We start from the raw sequence: 20,159 nt of genomic DNA on the forward strand, positions 1-20,159 counted from the left end.
CTCATGACTGCCCCCTGGTGTGCAACTACAACACCCACTGTTGACTAAAAATACCAATCTATACTACCTTTCAAACGTTTATATATGTGCGTGTATATATATATATATATATATATATATATATAATATTATTATTTGTTAAAGAAATTCTTACTTTTTCGGTAACACTAAATTAGCTTATTAGAATATTCTCCAAAGGACCACGTGACACTGAAAAATGGAGTAATGGTTGCTGAGATTTCAGCTTTCAGCAATTTTATTGTTTTTAATCAAATAAATGCAGAGAGGCTTCTTTCAATAACTAAAAAAAAAAGAAAAAGAAAAAAATGTATGGACTTATGTCCAAACAGACTTGACCCTAAATACTTATTTTTCTTCGTTTTTAATTTTCAAAGTAGTTTAATTTTCCCATTTCAAGACAGCCTTTAAGGGCAAATTAAAAGAAATATTGGCTGAATATGTATTTAAATCTCATTGTGCTTACCTCATAAATCAGAAAAAGCTTGTTGTAAAAAGCTTAACATCTCCTCAGAATGTCAAATTAGGCATAATTATGTTTCAACTATTTGTTAAAAAGAACATTTATTCTTATTTCTTTCTTTTTTGGTAACTATGTTACATGACATACACACACACACACAGAAAAATCATAAAATGTTGTACTCAAATGAAAGAACATAAAATATGGAAGAAGAAATAAATCTCCAAGAACATTTTAGTGGCCAATTGTTCTAAGCACTAATGTCAAGCATTGATGTTTTTCCTTCCTATATTACATTATACAGAGACTTACAGTATACAGTAAGACTGGATCTGGCAAGGCACTTGATTATGCTTTAGAACCCTCCATCTACACTTTGCAAAACACTGTTAAGATTAATGCTTCTAAGGTTCTAAAAATAACTTAAAATGGAAGAAAATAGTATGATAACATTTAATAAATACAAATATTAATTTTCCATCTGCATAAATCTTAAACGTTCTTTTTAAAAATCCAACAGGCAAAACAACTGTGAACAATTCACTGAATGCTAAAATGACACCGGTGTAATCATTTGACTTCCTGTGGTCAGATAAACAGATCAAACACTACTAGAAATTTCAGAATTGGCTCAGAAAACCCAAATATGGGTATTGAAAAATGCTTTGATAAGAAAGGGTCTAAATAAAAAAAGAAAAGCAGTACGCTAGCAGCATTGATTACCATTTAATAGCTGTGCACTTTTCTCTCTACCAGTAAATCATCCAATGCTTTTTAATTTATTACATATTTAAATCCATATACAAAACCATTTCGCAGATGGTAAGATCTTCCATGAGTTGTGATTTTCCTAAGATTTTGAAGGAGAGATGAGAGGGAACCCATGTGGCACCAGGATGGGCTATCTTTGTTTCTCCTGAACTGATGCAATGCAATGTCCTATTTTAGCAAAGAGAACAGAACATTTCTGTATATTATCATCTTCAAATGACGTCTGAACAGGACACCACCTGAAACCGAACGAAATCATGAAACACAGTCAATGAATATCCGCAGATAAACACTAGATAATCCACCAGACAAACAATTGAAATTCAGAACAGGAAAGCAAACTCACATTCTGCTACTCAATGGCCGTGTATCAGAACCTGTATATCTGAAAGTTTCGAGCAGCTGGGTGTTGCCATCTTCTGTGCCCTTTGGTATAAGTCTGTGTCTCCAAAGTAACGTGCCCGATACAACAAGCCTTCCTCTGCAAACAAGAGCACAGATTTAGATGCTAAATTACACTTGCATTATGTGGACAGGCACTGTGAAACACTGCTTTATACATCATCTATAAACATGCATTATTAAGCAGCTTTCATATGTGTCACGTACTCTGTTGCTTCTCCTTCCAGCAATTGTTTCTCAGGTTTGATATATAGTCCTCCTCCACACTTTGTTCAACATTCTTAAGATTCATCCCCGTGTATTCTTCTGAGAAGTGGTCGCCTACATAGTAAGGCACCTTCAGAGTGGGAGTGTGTCGCTTGTTTGTGTGGCCCATGGATCTAAAGCAGGCGGAGTGTTCGATAACGTCAGAGACAGATATTCATCACTTGAGTGACAGTCATCATGCTTTAACAAGATAAACCTATTTTTGCTTTCAGAACATTTTTCTGTGAGACTGAGGTTTAAAGATACAAAAACAAACAATACTTAGTGTGACAGTTAACTCAAAATGCACAATGGGATAGAGAACCTGCTTCATATGACTATCAAACACATGCCAGAGTTAAATAATAGTGTATTATAATACTATATGAAGTCCACATGATAATTTAGTAAATGTTGGTCTCACGGTCTGTGGCTGAGGCTGTATGGAGGACTGGAAACCATCATCTGGCTGAGAGCAGAGACTATGATCAGAATGAGTATTGGCATCAGCTGTACAAACAAGGCAAGGCCACCCTGGATGATAAAAGCATGCATTAATATTAAACAGCACACCATGACATAATTTAAAAAAACTATAGTTATATTTCATCAGCCTGAAAACTTCTTTTAAACCCATACCAACTGGTTCAAATAATGCAATTTAACATATCACAGCACAAATTTGATTTGTTCTGTTGACCACAGAGGACACACAGGGTTTCTGTATGTTACACAAAAGTAAATAAAAGACTTTCCAAGACCTTTTTAAGATCAAGTTAACACAATATGATTATTTCATTGAGCAAAAAATTGCTTAAGAATATTAAAATGTTTACATTACCTTCTAATTACACTACACTACTATACAAATGATGTTCCTACTCACAATTTTATCTAGTTTAAATCAAGATACATTTACTTGAGAAGCAAAATAATGTAATAGTGGATGTCTTGTTTTATCAGAAACCAATCAAAATGAAGTGAGTTCATGATTAAAACAAAACAAATATCTGCCAATGGGCTCAAAATTTTGCTCAGAATTTCACCCCATTGACAGATGTGTGTTTTTGTGTTAAACATAAACTCTTAAACACTTATTATTGTTAAATTCATCAGAAAATAAGACTTCAAATATTAAATTAGCAATTTGTATCTTTACGTTTTTTTGTAGTGCAAGCGACACTTAATGCCTTAAATATGTGATTTTAAGACTTTTTTAGGACGCGCAGAAACCCTGTGACACAATCGCATAACATATTAAGCTCTTCTTAATTGTAATTTTACCTGAATATCAACGAGAGTCAGTTGAAACAGTATTGAGATCAATTGATCTAATTTAGTGTCTCTGGAAAATAGTGATCTGACATTATATTACGTTGAATATCAAAGGTTCTTGTGTAGAATTGTTAATTAGGGACTTGTGGACATATTAATGTTTTTAGATTTGTGGAGTTATAATATTCTAAAGTGAAAAGTAATGTATAAGTTTACATTTTGTGCTATTCCCCTTAACACATTAGCTGATGCATGATCATTCTGTACATGCTACAATTATATGCATATCTTCCCCCACTATAGACTACAGGTAAAAATCAACACAAAACCCTTAATAATCTTGCTTGATGATTGGGCTCTTACTTCTCTCTGTTGTTCTCGTCGTTCATGTCGCTGTTGATGGCCAAACCTCATCCTGCCATTGCTGTACACATGCACATTATCTAGAAACGAAAAAAAAAAAAAAAAAAAACACGGTACAATGACACATTTCACGGTTTTGAATGTATTCAAACACAGCCACTGACATGTTTCTAAATCCACATTTAAAAAGGTCACCGCCAGGACTCACTGGTAGGAAATCCACCTCCAAAGAACATATTGAAAAGGTCCTCAGGGGAAATATCTGCCTCGAAATTCCTGTTTTGGGTCCTGTGCCTGTGAGTCGGATTGGCTTTTTCTTCACCATAAACATCATATTGCCGTCTTTTCTCAGAGTTACTTAGAACTGCGTAAGCATTACCTATAGCTGTTGAAGGCCAGGAAACAAAACAAATGAGATGACCACATGCAAACGCTCTCCATACTGATTGCAGAAATGCTTAATGTACAGGTTTAAGTCATGTTTTTTTACCTTTAAATGCTTCAGTGGCACCAGGTGCATGGTTTTTATCTGGATGAAACTTTAGAGCTAGCTTTCGGTAAGATTTTTTCAAATCCTCCTCAGAGGCTTCTTTACTGACTCCAAGAATCTCATAATAGTCTTTACATCTCTTAATTCTGCATCAGGAGAACGACAGATCACAGTAGAAAAGAGAGAAAGCAGTCAGGCAATGAAACCTCTATGAACACATATAAACCAAATGTTCATCTCATAAATAATGACCATGTCCAAGACCTTTAGCCAAGCAGTCTGAAACAAATAACAGACCTTTTGACCGCATCCAGCTGCTCTGATGTGTATGGCTTGGCTGATTCTGTGGCACCCTGTCCAGAGGAGTGATCTTCAGTGTTGTGACTTCGGTTTCGTAATCCATCATTTTCTCTAATGTGTTCTTCACTTGTAGAAGGTCCTCCATTCTCAGCAATAGACTTTAGTAAAGCTGAGACAAGAACAATTTCATTTAAATAAGAAGCACTGATGCCTGTTTGTCCATCCGTCTATCTATCTATCATCCATCAACCCACTATATCTATCTAGAAATGATAATAGTTAAGAGGAAATTCTAATTTTGATTACGTAAGATTACTTACATATAAAAATATATATGAACAAATAGTGTAAGTAATATATAACCAAGAGCACCAATTATGTGGTTCGAAAAAAATGGGGTTAGTTCAATTTAAAGTTAAAATGCTGTTATTTCAGTCATAATAAAGATCGGGATCCCAAGGCCTTTATTACCGTCTAACTACAGACTTCGGGTTTTCCGGTGGCCTTTTAACAGACCTCTTACGATCTCCGCTATACACTTATGTACATTACACGCACATCTCGCCTTGTCGGTGGGAAACAGTCTCTGCGCCTTCTCGAGGAACCGCTTGGCTTTGTCGGGATCGTTCTCTCGCAGCGCTGCGATCGCTATTTCGATGCAGCGCTCCGCTTCGTCCTTGTTTGATTCCATTGCGACGGCGGAACTGATGACTGATCTCTTTCCTGACCGTCCAGACGCAGCCTGATGACGTTTACAACAACGTCAAGAGGTTTTCACTAATGGATAGAACGTCCACTTTGTAGTAACGTAGTTGTGAGTCCCTCTAGCTTTTTTTGTTCATCACATTGAGAAACTGCACCTCATATTTTCTGGCGTTGTCAATATACAGATAAGTTATGGTGGGAGGTTTCTAGATGTATGAATCACAAATTGTTGTGGAATTCTCTTTTAGGATATGAGAATGTAATTATTTATTTATTTTGTTTGAACTGTAAAAGTATTAAGCAGTCAGGAACCTATTTTCCTCCGTGCATGGTACTTAAGGAATTCGAAAATTTATATATGCACAATTAAGGACAGTATAAACAAAAAAGTTGTAAAAATCTATTTAATACACATAAAATATTGCGAATTAGCAAGGCCTTTCATTATTTTATTAATTTGTTTTTACTTCATTTATTTGGTGGTTATAGAATAGAATAGAATAGAATAGAATAGAATAGAAGGAGCTTTTATTGCCAGGCATGTTTACACATACGAGTACTTTGTTTTCGTGACAGAAGCTTCCACAGTGTAACAAAATGACAGAACAAAAAACACCGAACAAATTAAATAAGGAATAAAAATATACAAATTGACAATTGTATGTACAGCTATATAACAACAGACAAAATATTATATTCATGTATAATTAATATTTATTTTCTATATTTTTCTGTGTATACCCTTGGCTAAAGGCTATGTAAGAAGTGTTTGATTGATAAGGTTTGATCTACTTATGAAATGAATGCTTCCTATATAATTTTTTTTATAACGGGTTTTATTCAATATATATTTAAAATAACTAAATAGTCTAGGCTACATTTATTTGCAATAAATGATTTTATGTTTACGACGATTATTTATTCTGCTTATTGATGAGACTTGTTCTCCTGAAGGTTTGTACAACATAATTTCTAACATTTAATCTGTTCGTTGATGATAATAATAATTTCAACTTTTTCGATCATATTAACAGTAAAACAAATGAAAAAACCCTTTGTACTTCCGGAAACTTGCTGTTGCGGTCTGAAGCAGAGTGCGCGCGCTAGTAGAGGAAGTAGCGTCATTAGAGCGCCATGTCAAGTTGTTGTGGACACATGGAAAAAAGGCACAAGGAACATTATTTGTTTTACCGGACTGTTGACAGTTTAAACGTGTATGTTGTGAGGCAAAATATTTCTAGAGCACTGACGCGATCATTTCATAACTTTTTATTTTTTAGTGTGTTAGTTTTTTGAGCGCGTGACCTCAAAAGCTACACCAACGTTGCGTGCCTATAAAACAATGCGCTTATATTTTACCTGGCCACTGCTGAAACAAGCAGTCATTATACCAAAAACATGCTTCAGCTCTTCAATAACCAGCAGCTGTGCTGTCAATACTGGCTGTAAGCCTGTAAAGAGAAGAAAGGAAAGGAAACCCAAACTCCCCGCTGACTGGCACACTCTCTCCTGGGAAGAGAGACTGGCTGATACTGTGACTCCTCTGTGGAGAATGAGTTATGAGGAGCAGCTCCAGTGGAAACAAGAGCAGCAGCAGAAGATCTTACTTGAGATGACCAAGCAGCTAGCTCAGGATTCAATGCACTCTTTTTCAAATGACTTAAGTTTCCCCCTCCTTCCCATAGTAGCCTCACCAGTGAGTGATGGATACCGCAACAAATCAACTTTCTCTGTCAACATAGGGGTTGATGGGAATCCAAAAACTGTTGGATTTTATATCGGCACTGGTAAAGCAGGCAACATTGTCTGTGTCCACGGTGACCATCTCCTGAACATGCCTTCAAAACACAAGATGGTAGCAAGGCACTATGAAGATTTTATACGCTTCTCGCCACTCAAACCGTGCATTTTACTTCACGATGGTGGTCACTGGAGAGAAATCACGATAAGAACAAATTCTGCCAGTCACACGATGGCCATAGTTTACTTCCATCCACAAACCCTAACACCTGAGGAGATAGCCGTCCATAAAGCTGCTCTGGTGGAGTACTTCACACAAGGTCCAGGGGCAGTTTGTCAACTGGATTCTCTGTACTTCCAGGAGACCACAATGACCCGTTGCAGTCATGAACAATCCCCCTATCAGCTTCTGCATGGACAGCCCCATATCTTTGAGGAGGTGCTTGGCTTCAGGTTCCGCATTTCTGCTGATTCTTTCTTCCAGGTGAATCGGGGAGCGGCGGAAGCTTTGTACAAGACCGTTGCGGAGCTGAATCGGGCTTGTGTTGGAGGCACTCTGCTGGATGTCTGCTGTGGTACTGGAGCTATTGGCATTTTGTTATCGCCACAGATGGAGAGAATCATTGGCATCGAGCTCATTGAGCAGGCGGTTGAGGATGCCAAGTTTAATGCAGCACTAAATGGAGTTCATAACTGTGAATTTCTTTCAGGCAAAGCGGAAGTTGTTCTACCAAATCTGATGGCCACTTTGAATTCTGAAGGCGGTCTGACAGCTGTTGTGAATCCGTCCAGGGCTGGCCTACATTATCGAGTTGTCAGAGCCTTGAGGAACCAACCAGCCATAAGAAGGCTTGTCTATATATCATGCAAACCTGGTGGGGAGGCAATGAGGAACTTTAAAGGCCTGTGCAGTTCAGACTATGACAGGAAGATCATTGGAGAAGCCTTCAGAGCAACTGTGGCCGTCCCTGTGGACCTGTTTCCACACACTCCTCACTGTGAACTAGTGCTTGTGTTGGAGCGATAGTAGTTGTTTTGGAATTCATTCTGATAAATGACTTTTTATTTATGACATTAAATGTCAATGGAAAATTTTCAGTAGTTTCTCTCTTGTCAAATATTTAGTATAGTTAACAAAAACTAAAATAAACGGTAATGGTATTTGATTAGTTTATTTTGGCTAGTTGACGAGGAAACATTTCATATTTCCATTTAGTTTTAATTTGCTGTGCTAAAATAACAAACTAAAATAAAAATTGTATAGATGCTAAGAAACTAATAAGATGACAAACCACATCAAAATTACTAAAGCTGAAATTAAATTGAAAAAAAATACAAATTATTCAAAATAATATTTTTCCATATAAATATTTTTTCATATTTTTTTTTTACAAGAACAAGCTTTTTTATCTTAGTTAAACAATATACTAGCATCTCAATTACTTTAACACATTTGTAAACCCATATGTTTTCTTTGATTCTATTGCAGATCCCTTACTTTTATCACTAGAGGGTGCTATTGCTATTTTCTGCAGTGTTGCATAGATGTGGTGCAGTTAGATATTTTCAAATGTGAATGCTTAATGATGAATCTGTCTTCAGGAACTTGTTTTCAGGAATCGGTCTGGTTTTCTTGATCATACAACTTCACAAATTTTGTATGCATAGATAAATACACTGGCTTTTCTGAGCAAGCTGGTTATGAAAATATAACCGATTTCTTAAGCATTAACAAGTTCACATTTGAAAATATGAACCCACCACAGAATAAACACATGATGAACACAACTATAATTTCCAGGTGTGCTATGGTCTTTCTGTTTAAGTTTGGACACAAAATCAGCTCAGTGTTGATTTTTAGTAAAAAAAACATATCCATGTAAAGATATAAATTATTAAGCTTAACTGTCCCACTTTACCCATTGTCCCACTTTACCAGTATTCACCCTATATATATATATATATATATATATATATACACACACACACACACACACATATATATATATATATATATATATATATATATATATATATATATATATACACACACACACATATACACACACAGATATATTTATATGTGCTGAAAAAGTATTACACTGAATCGTGTAAGCAAACCGTGTATAACACACATTTATTTAGGAAATATGGGCTCGAATAGCAAAGACCTGCATTTTCTAATTTACTCATGAACATTATTTAAAAAAAAAACAGCTTTGTAGAGATATGAGCTGATCTGTATCACACAGTGAGAGTGTTGGCAACCAAACACCAGCGTACATGGCATCCACAACATACGCATCAGATAATGCAACCAATGAAACTGGTAGGGCTAGACGGCATCCTCTCAGCCTCGCCCAATTGTATCATTTTAAACGAAATCAGAGGCTTAGACACGCAAAAAAATTTAATCACCCGACGGGGGAACCTGCCTGCTAGCATCAATCAAATTGCGACAATTCTTTATGGTTGCATCGCAAACAAGGTAAGCGCGTTGGAGTTGCGCGAATGCATGTTTATTCCAGCGTGCCTTTATTGAGTCAGAAGTCACACCCGGTTTGTGCAGAATTTAATGTAGCCTATTCATTGAATGAGGGCTTTGTCTTTAATAATAATGACGTTGACTGAAATGACAGATGGCATTTCTTTGCCGTCGCTCGTGAAAATATAATCGACTCGTTCTCTTTACAGGAGACAATAACGAGCAAGAAAGAAATGGCTGAAACGACGACAGAGGATGTTTATGATGATGCTTACGAGGAGAAAACGGGCTCGAGTCCTCCAGTGAAAATCGTATGGATAAACGTTATATTAATGTCTCTTTTGCACCTAGGAGCTCTTTATGGTCTGATGATTCTTCCATCTGTCTCATCTTTAACGCTGATATGGAGTGAGTAACGTTATGTTACTGTTTCTTATTCTATAAGCTGACGTTTGTGTGTTTACTGCGTTTTTATTGTTATGTCCTAATATAAATGTATAACGAGACTGGATAATGTTGTTTTGTCTGCAACTACGTGTTTTGTGTACATAATGGTGTATACCTGAAAGCCATACAGATAGGCTATCTTACCAGAAAATGACTTTGGTAGAAGTTGAAGTCACCGTTTAGAATTTTACTTGAGTAAAAGTCATTGTACTTAAGCACGAAAAAATATATATTTAAACGTACTTAAGTATTGAAAGTAAAAGTACAAGTAGCCTAAATGCAAAATAGAAATGAAGCAAATAAATATAGGCCTATATGTGTGTGTGTGTGTGTGTGTGTGTGTGTTCATACACAGCAAGCAAGATTGTGTTCAGTTTTAACTCTTGTGTCCTAATTTGTATTTGTGGGTAAGAATAAGAAGCACTTCATCCGGTACTTAGTGTCCTTTATTCCAACATAAGAAAACATGGAATCTGCGTTTGAAATGGCATTTAGCCTACAGTTTTATGTATCTCAGAGGGGACATGAGTGCATTTAACCTGCAGTCACAGATGAATAAATAGGCCTAATGTTTTGTTTTTAACATAAAACGTTGAATACTGATATCTGAAATAACTTAAAACATAAAAAAAGAGTCGAAATGTGAAATTAAAACCGCAAGTAGGTGGCAGCAAGTGATTGTTAGTGAGTGAGTCATTGAATCATTTTCATCAACCAGTTTGTTCAAAAAGCTGATTCAATCAATAATTAAACACTGTACATTGCTCAGAGATGCAAAAATGCTTTGTGATCTTTGTTTGGACTATTTTAGTTGGCAAAATTGAGCAAAAACAAGCAATTACCTCTAAAAAGTAAGTCCCTTATTGCTTTACTGAACTTGTATGAAAATTATTATTAAATGTATTATCACGTGGATATCTTCAGAAAAAACGTTACTCTTTGTGTGATAGATTAAGTTAACTATATTAAATTATATAAATAGAAAAAGCATACAGAAGCATTTTGAGTTTTAATAGACTAATAAATAAACGTGTTGTATGTGTGATTTTGGTGACATAGCGTACTTGATAATGTAAGATCGCACATTATAACAACTTACCACGTCATCGCAGAAGATATAGCCTACTGTATATCGCACACCCCAGACTCGACTTGAGTGGGAAATGAAATCATTTACGGTTGTGCGCACACTTGTTTGCACATGAGCAAAGGAGTCTAACATGCAGACGCCAGACCACTGATTCATAAAACCTGCTTTCCTTCAGTCCGTGTTCTTCTGACTATTTTGTAGTAAGTAACGAATGCTTAAGGGAATGTATCGGAGTAAAAGTATACATTTTAATTAAGAAATGTAGTGGAGTAAAAGTTGGCTGAAATATAAAAACTGAAGTACAGGTACTCCCAAAAGTATTATCACTTTGTTACAATACAGCACTAAATAAATAGATAGATAGATACACACATGCATATAAATTATTTTATAATATAGGCTATATTTATAAGCCTAAACCATCCCCACCATAACCCTCATTTTATTTGGACCCATAAAAGTAAATATAGTAAACATTTAATTCAAGTCATTAGTGGATTTTATATATCAATTTAAACCGGAAAACCTGCTGATTTGTATTATATCAGTTTTGTCTTTTAACATCCATGACATGAATATGAATCAAACTATAAATCAGACATGGCATTTAACTTTCTTAGCTCAATATATATATATATATATATATATATATATATATTTTTTTTTTGTAAATCTTTAATCATTTTTTTTGTACTAACTTACAACTTTTATGATTTAACCTCTATCGCTCATGTGCAGTATAATTGGTTTTACTCAGCAAAACCCCCCGGTTTCCCTTTCTTGTTTTGCAGGTATTTCCTCTCATAAGTGTGGAGGTGTTCTTCTCTTACAGATTCAAAGCTGTGATTATCTATTCTCAGATATGATCAATTATTGTGTCACATTTTTATCCAAAAGTGAAAATATGTCAGGCCACTTTGTCTCAGCTAAATTTGTTATGTAGACCAATGCTAAAAGTGTTTTGTAAACATACGTGTGTGTGTAATAGCGAGACAGTCCAGTGAATAATTTGAAATCCTACCAAAAGCTATAACTGTGCTCCACTGTTGTGTACAGTTTTGGCATTACAGTGCTGCATAATATTGCACCCTGTTGAACAAAGAACAATTGCTATTGAAATAGGCTCTCCATTGTAAATTGAGCTGAGTCATAACAATGTGCCCTTCTTCACAGTCTGTGGCCTGGTATCCCACATACCTTGCAGCCTTGTCTGACAACACATAGGGAGACATTTTGTCCTCTCATAGAGCAAATCAAGGGTGCACACACTGTTACACACTATAGAAACTGTGTGTAGTTCAGATTAATTCGTTTTTAAACATTCTGTTCTATTTTCTCTATTAATGTGACAGTGGGAGTGTGTTTCATGCTAAGCGCTCTAGGAATAACCGCTGGCGCCCATCGCCTTTGGAGCCACAGGTCCTACAAAGCATCATTGCCACTACGAATGTTCCTAGCAATTGGAAACTCCATGGCTTTTCAGGTAAAAAATTATTAAGTGGATGAAACAATTTTCCACATTAAATAATGCTGTAAACTTGAATGCATCTCGTAGTGGTTAAAGAAGGGCATAGTCGTTAAAGATCTGAGCTAATAGGTTCAAACCGAGCAATGAACAAAGCAACCTTGAACAAAGCAATTAACCCCAGGATGTCCACCTGGGATTGTCCCTGTAATAGTGTAGTGTTAGACACTTTGCATAAAAGTATCTGTCAAATGACTGCTTACACTTGCTATATGTGCATATATATATATATATATATATATATATATATATATATATATATATATATATATATATATATACACACACACACAGTATATATACTATGTCTTAATTTTGCAGTTCCTTATCTGTCAGTTACTATGAGTTATGTCGTGAAGACATAGGGGGTTTATTTGAGAGCCCCAATCCGCTCTGACTTTCAGAGAAAACACCAATTAATTTTTCGGTATTGTTTTTGTATACCTGAGCCACTCACCATGCATAAAGGTATACATATGCAACAGGTGCATCCACTCATTCAGATTTTTGCTTCGAAGCCAAGTGGGTGAATGATTTCTTCTCCACAAAGCCTTTCTTATCTGCCTGGAAGCAAGAAGCTGTTCCTGGTTGGCGTGATGGCACAAACAGCGGTGTCCCTGTTGATTCAGCTATTCCCCTGGGTGCTTCAACTAAAAGAGCATGGAGGCATCGTCCGTGTCTCCTGTCCAAAGCCTGTAAGCTGATGGCTGCCCTCATGACACTAGCAAAAGGACTTTGCCCAGTAGTTCTTTGCAGTGCAAAGACAGACAGAGGCAATCCAGCACATTTTGCCTCGGCGTGATCTTTCAGCTGCCACAGCTCAGCTGCGGGCCACGGCTCAGCCTGCTTGTCAGCAAGGGGACCCCCCTGCATCCTCAAGAGCGCCCCCACCCCATGCTGAGACACTGTCGATGCCGGTGCATCACCACCTCTGGACAGTGGTGCTCCCTGTGTCCCAAAGTCCTCTTAAAATATGACAAAGTGGCCCTGACTCGGGCAACTCAAGTAGCTGCTCTTTTCAGGAGATGGCAAGAACAGTGCCACTCCTTCCCTCGGACGAGGGCCAGGCGGAGAATCCTTTGTTGCGTCTTGATTCTGTTCCAACCACCAGCAGTACCCACAGTTTCGAAAAAAAGAGCAGTTTCCTTTTCCTCCATGTTATCAGGCACATGGTTTGACAGTGAGCGATGTGCTGCCTCCTTACTCTCGCCCACGATGCCCCCTATCGCCAGCAGCCAAGAGATCGCGGAATCCTCCTGTGATGAGCCAGGACGCAATGCCTTTTGTACCATCCAGCATGACTTCCCACTGCTGCACCACCACAAATGTGTCGATTGTCCCTTTGGTGCCACTTGCATGGAGCTTGGAAGCATGGCTCGCGCTGCCCAACACATGGCTCTTTCGGACCGTTCGACTTGGCTAAGTGATTTAGTTTGCCAGGCGACCCCCCAGGTTCAGCAGCGTTCTCAAGACTTCGGTGGCAGGACAAGATGCCCCTGTATCCTGCGACGAGATTCCTGTCTTACTGATGAAGGACGCAATCGAGCCTGTCCCTCCAGCCAAGATTAAGTTAGGGTTTTACAGCCCTTACTTCATTGTGCACAAGAAAGGCTGTGGCCTTTGGCCAATCCTGGATCTGTGTCTTGAATCAGCCCTTCACAAGCTCCGATTTAAGGTGTTGATTGAGCAAAGATTGAGATCATCAAATGCATCCAGCCCCAGGATTGGTTTACAGCGGTCGACCTGAAGGACGCTTACTTTCATGTCTGGATTCTTCCTCGACACAGGCCATTCCTACGGTTTGCATTCAAGGGTCCCCTTCGGGTAGTCCCTGTCCCCACGTATCTTCCCCACACCCTTGCCCCGTTAATGGTAGTGTGCGTCAGGATCCTCAATTACCTTGATGACTGGCTCATCAAGACTGGTCACGAGATCAGTTGCTCGATCACAGGGACCCGGTGCTATGGCACCTCAGCCAGTTGAGGCTTCGGATCAACTGGGAAAAGAGCAAACTCTCCCCCGTGTAAAAGAGCTCTTTTCTTGCTATAGAGTTAGACTCAGTGATTATGACAGTGCATCTCACCAGTCTTCAGAGGCATGAAGTTCCTTCAGAGGCAGGAACGTGGTATCTCTGAAACATTTTCAGAGGCTTCTGGGGCATATGGCATTCTCAGCCGCAGTCACGCCACTCCAATTGCTTTATATGAGACCACTTCAGCACTGGTTACGCTCCCGAGCCCCTGGACAGACCTTGCCTTTCTTTAGGCCGGGGTGCCCTTAGAACAAGTGTCCCGGCATGCAGAGGCATCGTGCCCATTCAAAGTGAGGGGGCACGTGCCCCCTCAGATTTCTGAGCCAAGTGGATTTTAAATGCAGCTTCCAAACAAAAAAAAAATTGCATAATATATAATTATATAATATTTTTTATATATTTGATACAATCACAGCGGTGTGATTAGATCGTTCAGTGCACAGCATCAGCTGCTAAATTCAAATCTGTGTTCGCTGGCTGGCGCTGAGCCAGAGACAGACGCATTCGTACAACGCTTCATGATAACCAATCAGAAACTATTCTGTTGCGCTTATGGATGCAATGGCCAATCAGAGATGTCCAGAAGAGTCATCACTGAAACGCGGTGTTTTGTTCACTTGCTCGCTGACTGAATTATTTAGCGAATTCTCTCATCAGAAACAACAAAAAGTGCAGATGTGCGTACGAATGTAAGTAAGATATTCGTTTCATAATGTAAAGTGCTTCAGTGATTTTAATGGGAGTTTTTGAGAGTGCCTGAACTCTGGCTAGACTGAATGAAAATGTTTTTTGATAATGGAAATGTTCTTTACTCTCTGTAAAATGAAAGTGTTAAAATAAGTATCTTACAATATTGTTATTAAAATTTACATTAAATGCAAATTCAGTCGTATTAAAAATATTTTATGGCATGATATGGCACTTAAGTAAAAAGTCAGATTTTTATGTGTAGTTAATAGATTACACTACATTTCCATATATTGATCAAATAACAATCTATAAAGGTGCAAAACGCGTTTACCTACACATATTTGAGAAATGAGATATTTCCTGATATATTAAGCATGTTTGGAATTGTTTTGAATAAAAAGGAAAAAAAAAAATGAAAAAAATAAGCCTATATCAGTTATACAGTGCTTTCGTAGAATGACTTATACTGCCGACCCCCCCCCAAAATGTGCCACCTCAAAAATCATGAATGCATGACGCCCCTGCCGGCATGTCATTGTCACGATGGATGCCTCCAGTACGGGTTGGGGCACTACATGCAATGGGCAGGCAGCCTCGGGGCTCGGGGCTCGGGGCACATCAATTGCCTAGATCTGTTGGCAATGCATCTGGCTTTGCGGGAGTTCCGACCATGGCTGCAAGACAAGCACTTGTTGGTCCGCACACACCACACTGCGGCTGTCTCGTAGATCAACTGGGAGGGTGGTCTACTATCATGTTGCATGTCACATTGTAAACATGATCAGTCAGGCTAGAGCTCCTTTGACACTCTCATCGTCAGGTTCCTGAGGGGTACCAGAAGATTCAATCCTTGTAGGCCACCCCTGGTGCCCTTCTGGGATCTCTCTACTTTCCTGGCTGGCCTTCAGAGGGATCCCTTTGAGTCCCTGTATTACGTTGAGCTTACGTTCTTGTCTTGTCATCCAGAGAGTCAGGGAGTGAAAAGTGAAGAGTGTGTTCTTGTGTTCAGGCCAGACTACTCCCACGTTGTCCTGAAACCCCTGCCTGGATGGTTCCAACCATGACCTTTCGCAATCATGTGGTAAACCTGCAGGCATATATGTGGACCGTACCGGGAGCTTCAGAAGCTCTGAGCAGCTCTTTGTCTGCTACGGAGGTCAGCAGAAAGGGAAGGCTGTCTCCAAGCAGAGGTTGGAGGAGACAGATCTAGCCTTGGTGTTTCTGTGTCCCTCAAGAGTGTTGCGCATATATGTGGACTGCACCAGGAGCTTCAGAAGCTCTGAGCAGCTCTTTGTCTGCTACAGAGGTCAGCAGGAAGGGAAGGCTGTCACCAAGCAGATGTTGTCACATTGGATAGTAGATGTTATCTCCTTGGCCTACCATTCCCAAGGCAAGCCATGCCCCCTGGGGGTGAATGCTCACTCCTCCTTTGTTACTCCGCTTCCCCTTTGTTACTGCAAAGCTAGACAGGAGATGTGTGAAGCACCTTTCATGGTGGTCAACATCACATCTCTTCTGTCATAGGAACAGCGGCTTGGCTATCTTCAGCAGTGATGTACTCTCCTTTTGGTTCCTGTGGGAGCCAAGGTCAGCAAATTTGTTCTGGGGCATTGGGAGGTTAGAATTAGAATTGTTTCTTGTTCACTCTCTTGTACTCAACTTAGAGTATGACAGATATAATATATAATTACAATAATAATGAATATATATCTTTTTAGAATGATATCTATGAGTGGGCCAGAGACCATCGTGTCCATCACAAGTTTTCAGAGACTCATGCAGACCCACACAATGCCCACAGAGGATTCTTCTTCGCTCACATCGGCTGGCTGCTGGTCCGCAAACACCCAGAAGTTATTGAGAAAGGACGCAAACTGGAGCTCGCTGATCTAAAAGCAGATGGGGTTGTTATGTTTCAGAGGAGGTCAGTGAGAAATTGTGGTATTTCATATTCAGCTTTGTAAAAAAAAAAAATAAAAAATAAAAATAATTAATACTTTTTATTTCGTAAGGATGCATCAAATTGATTAAAAATGAAAGTAAAGACATTCATATTGTTACAACATATTTAAGTTTCAAATAAATACTGTTCTTTTGAGCTTTCTATTCATCAAATAATCCTAAAGAAAATCAAATTTTCCCAGAAAATATTATCCAGCACAAGATTTTTCAGTATTGATAATAATAAGAAATGGTTATTTAGCACCAAATCAGAATAATTTCTGAAAGATCATGTGACACTGAAGACTGGAGTAATGGATGCTGTAAATTCAGCCATCACAGGAATGAGACATTAAAAAAGGATTAATTATTACATTAGAAAACAAATATTAAATTAGAAAACTGTTAATTTAAATTGTAACAATATTTTACAATTTACTGTTTTCACTGTAATTTTGATCAAATAAACGCAGCTTTTGAGATTTCTTTCAGATTTTTTTCTTTTTTCAGCTTTTTTGAACTTTTTCTGAAATAAATCTTACCTGAAAACATGACAAAGACAATAAAAGCTTTTATCCAGGTTTAGTCATTTCTTATGACCTAAAATTTTCATTACACCACTGTGACCCCGCCATTGGGAGCTGCCATCTGAACCAGGCCTCATATTTAGCACTAGCTACTTTGGAATAATCAATATTCCTTCCTTTGAATGACATCCAACACAAGTCCTCAGATTTTTGATAATAGTTTAAGAACATGTTTTATTGCTGGAACAGATAATAGGAGAATAGCTGGTTAGTCAGCATCTCGAACTGCATGTTGTGCTCCAACTAAGGTTTAACAACCAATGTTAATTCAGAAAATGATATGCATGCTATGATATGCATAGAAGAACATGTGAAAAACAAGTGTAAAGCAGTGACAAAATGGCTATTGAAATTGTTGTTTTTAATCTTTCATTTCTCTGTCCATAGGCATTACAAGTTATCTGTGGTGGTGATGTGCTTTCTCATTCCCACGTTTGTACCTTGGTTCTTTTGGAACGAGAGCCTTTTGATCAGTTACTTAGTTCCTTGTGTGTTTAGATACACTGTGTCCCTTAATGCGACCTGGCTGGTCAACAGTGCTGCTCACATGTGGGGAATGAGGCCTTATGACCACAACATCAATCCCAGAGAGAACAAGTTTGTTGCCTTCAGTGCCATCGGTAAGAACAGTGTCTTTTCTTTTACAGATTAATGTTAATTCAATTTTGTTGGAAAAAATATATATATACTTTAGTTCACACATTTATTTATTGACATATATTAATAAATACAAAAGCATTTATTTTGTTTAAAGTTTCTGTTTACATTTTCTTTTTCAGGATTATTGATGAATAGAAAGTTTAAAATGACTACATTTATTTGAAATGAACATATTTGGTATGTACTGATTGGAAACATGTGTTTAACTTTAGGTGAAGGATTTCACAATTATCATCACACATTCCCCCATGATTACGCTGCAAGTGAGTTTGGCAGTCAGCTGAATTTGACCAAGGCTTTTATAGATCTCATGTGCTTTTTTGGATTGGCCAAGGATTGCAGGAGGGTAAATCATGAGACCATCATGGCCCGCGTCCAACGCACTGGTGATGGCAGCCACAAAAGTGGTTGATTTGTTTAGTACATATGACAAAAAATAAAATAAAACAAACAAAAAAAAATTATAAGGCAACATATACAAAAGCATTTGCAGCATTTCTTAGTGTGCAATGAAGATTGATCTATATACACTCTCATATGAAATAAGAAACTAGAGTGTGTTGGACTAATGTGTTCTTAAGAATTCTTTCCTCTTCATGACATGTATTGGACCATGGGAGATTATTTTCAGAGATGGTAAAGGCCATGGATTAGGAGGATATTTATGTCTCAGTCTGCCTCAAGAGACAATGGTACTTCAATAGTTAAACAGACATGTGCCTCATTACAGCCTTCTCCCATGAATAGGTTGACCCATGTTTTCTCTGGCTAAGCAGTTACTGTTATGATTTTAAAACATCCTTCCAGCGAGCTATACACGGTGTAAAATTAAGAGGACATGCTATTTATATACTGCCACTATATTATATTTTCTTAGATGATTAAAGCTGATTTCCATTTGAAACTGAAATAAATTTAACAACCACCAAAATAGTTTTTTATAGGTCAGTATATGTAGTCAAATAAGACTGTGCCACAGAAAAGTCCATGGAAAAATTGTTCTCAATTGAGCTTAAATGTCAATTTATATGGTTAGTTCTGGTAAGAATATGTTTATAAAATATAAATTATTTAATCTTATTTATTTCTATTGTACATGCCAATGCAAAGTTCCTCAGATCAGTGATGCTTGTAATGAGGAATTCCCTCAAGTAAAATGAGCAATTTATCAGAAAGTTTATTTCTTAATCATTATTTTCCATGTTGCATTGTGCTGGTTTCCTTGGATTCTTTTGGTCCCATAAAAGAAAGTACCTATTAAATGACCAGGTAAACCTATATGGTGAACTCTTTTCTAATTAAAAATATATTGAAGTATGAAAGGTCTATTTCAAGTATTATGAAAGATATTTAACCAAAAAAAAAACATTTTGAAAGAAATGTGTCTGTTAGAATAAAAGCATTAAGGTGTACACTTATTCTAGCAGATTTATTATAGGACATTTATTTGTCCTTATGATGTAATCTGAGGATTGGAATATTTAAATGTCTTTATCAGATAGAATCTTGCCCTTTGCCTTATAAAATAGGCCTATATATTCAAATTTTGGGTTAGACTCAAAATTGAAAATACAAAGATGATGTATAGCATCAGAAAAATTATTTCAAACTTATGAAGTTTTAAGTCATTCAGGGCGAGCTGTTTTCTTAGCTCTTCTGTGACTAATGAATGACCATGTGTAGCTCCCTATATATTTTTTTCTCATAAATGTTTATAGGTTGATAGTGGTATGCATTTTTCAAATGTAAAAAATTCCAAATGCTTTATATAATTAAAACACACACCCGTTTTTAAGAAAAAACACAAACTGACACTGTTTTACAGCTTCATTATTTATACTGTGTTGACCTTTGATGTCTGGGAGCCTTAATGGGCACATTTTCAAGGAATGTTGTTTCATACCATAAACCAAAATTTCTCCAAGTGGA

At 37.5% G+C, this 20,159-nt stretch overlaps 3 protein-coding genes across 3 annotated transcripts; 2 read left to right on the top strand and 1 right to left on the bottom strand.

Moving 5' to 3' along the window:
• Positions 1-223: 223 nt before the first annotated feature.
• LOC132157001 (dnaJ homolog subfamily B member 12-like) lies at positions 224-5,069 on the bottom strand. Its single transcript, XM_059566106.1, has 9 exons — positions 4,887-5,069; positions 4,326-4,497; positions 4,029-4,174; positions 3,747-3,923; positions 3,539-3,618; positions 2,325-2,434; positions 1,862-2,034; positions 1,599-1,733; positions 224-1,491 (listed from the first exon to the last, which is right to left on the bottom strand). The coding sequence occupies exons 1-8, from the start codon at positions 5,017-5,019 to the stop codon at positions 1,609-1,611; spliced, it is 1,116 nt and encodes a 371-aa protein (XP_059422089.1). The 5' UTR covers positions 5,020-5,069; the 3' UTR covers positions 224-1,491; positions 1,599-1,608.
• Positions 5,070-6,146: 1,077 nt separating this feature from the next.
• On the top strand, positions 6,147-7,871 carry trmt2b (tRNA methyltransferase 2 homolog B). The gene has a single exon (XM_059565504.1). It carries the CDS (start codon positions 6,376-6,378, stop codon positions 7,798-7,800), a length of 1,425 nt encoding a protein of 474 aa, XP_059421487.1. The 5' UTR covers positions 6,147-6,375; the 3' UTR covers positions 7,801-7,871.
• A 1,188-nt stretch (positions 7,872-9,059) lies between these two features.
• LOC132157003 (acyl-CoA desaturase-like) lies at positions 9,060-19,463 on the top strand. The gene is made up of 6 exons (XM_059566107.1): positions 9,060-9,261; positions 9,468-9,666; positions 12,148-12,278; positions 16,761-16,966; positions 17,958-18,190; positions 18,443-19,463. Exons 1-6 carry the CDS (start codon positions 9,085-9,087, stop codon positions 18,640-18,642), a joined length of 1,146 nt encoding a protein of 381 aa, XP_059422090.1. The 5' UTR covers positions 9,060-9,084; the 3' UTR covers positions 18,643-19,463.
• The last annotated feature ends 696 nt before the right edge of the window (positions 19,464-20,159 follow it).

The sequence above is a fragment of the Carassius carassius genome, chromosome 14 (genome assembly GCF_963082965.1).
Source record: "Carassius carassius chromosome 14, fCarCar2.1, whole genome shotgun sequence".
NCBI lineage: Eukaryota > Metazoa > Chordata > Actinopteri > Cypriniformes > Cyprinidae > Carassius > Carassius carassius.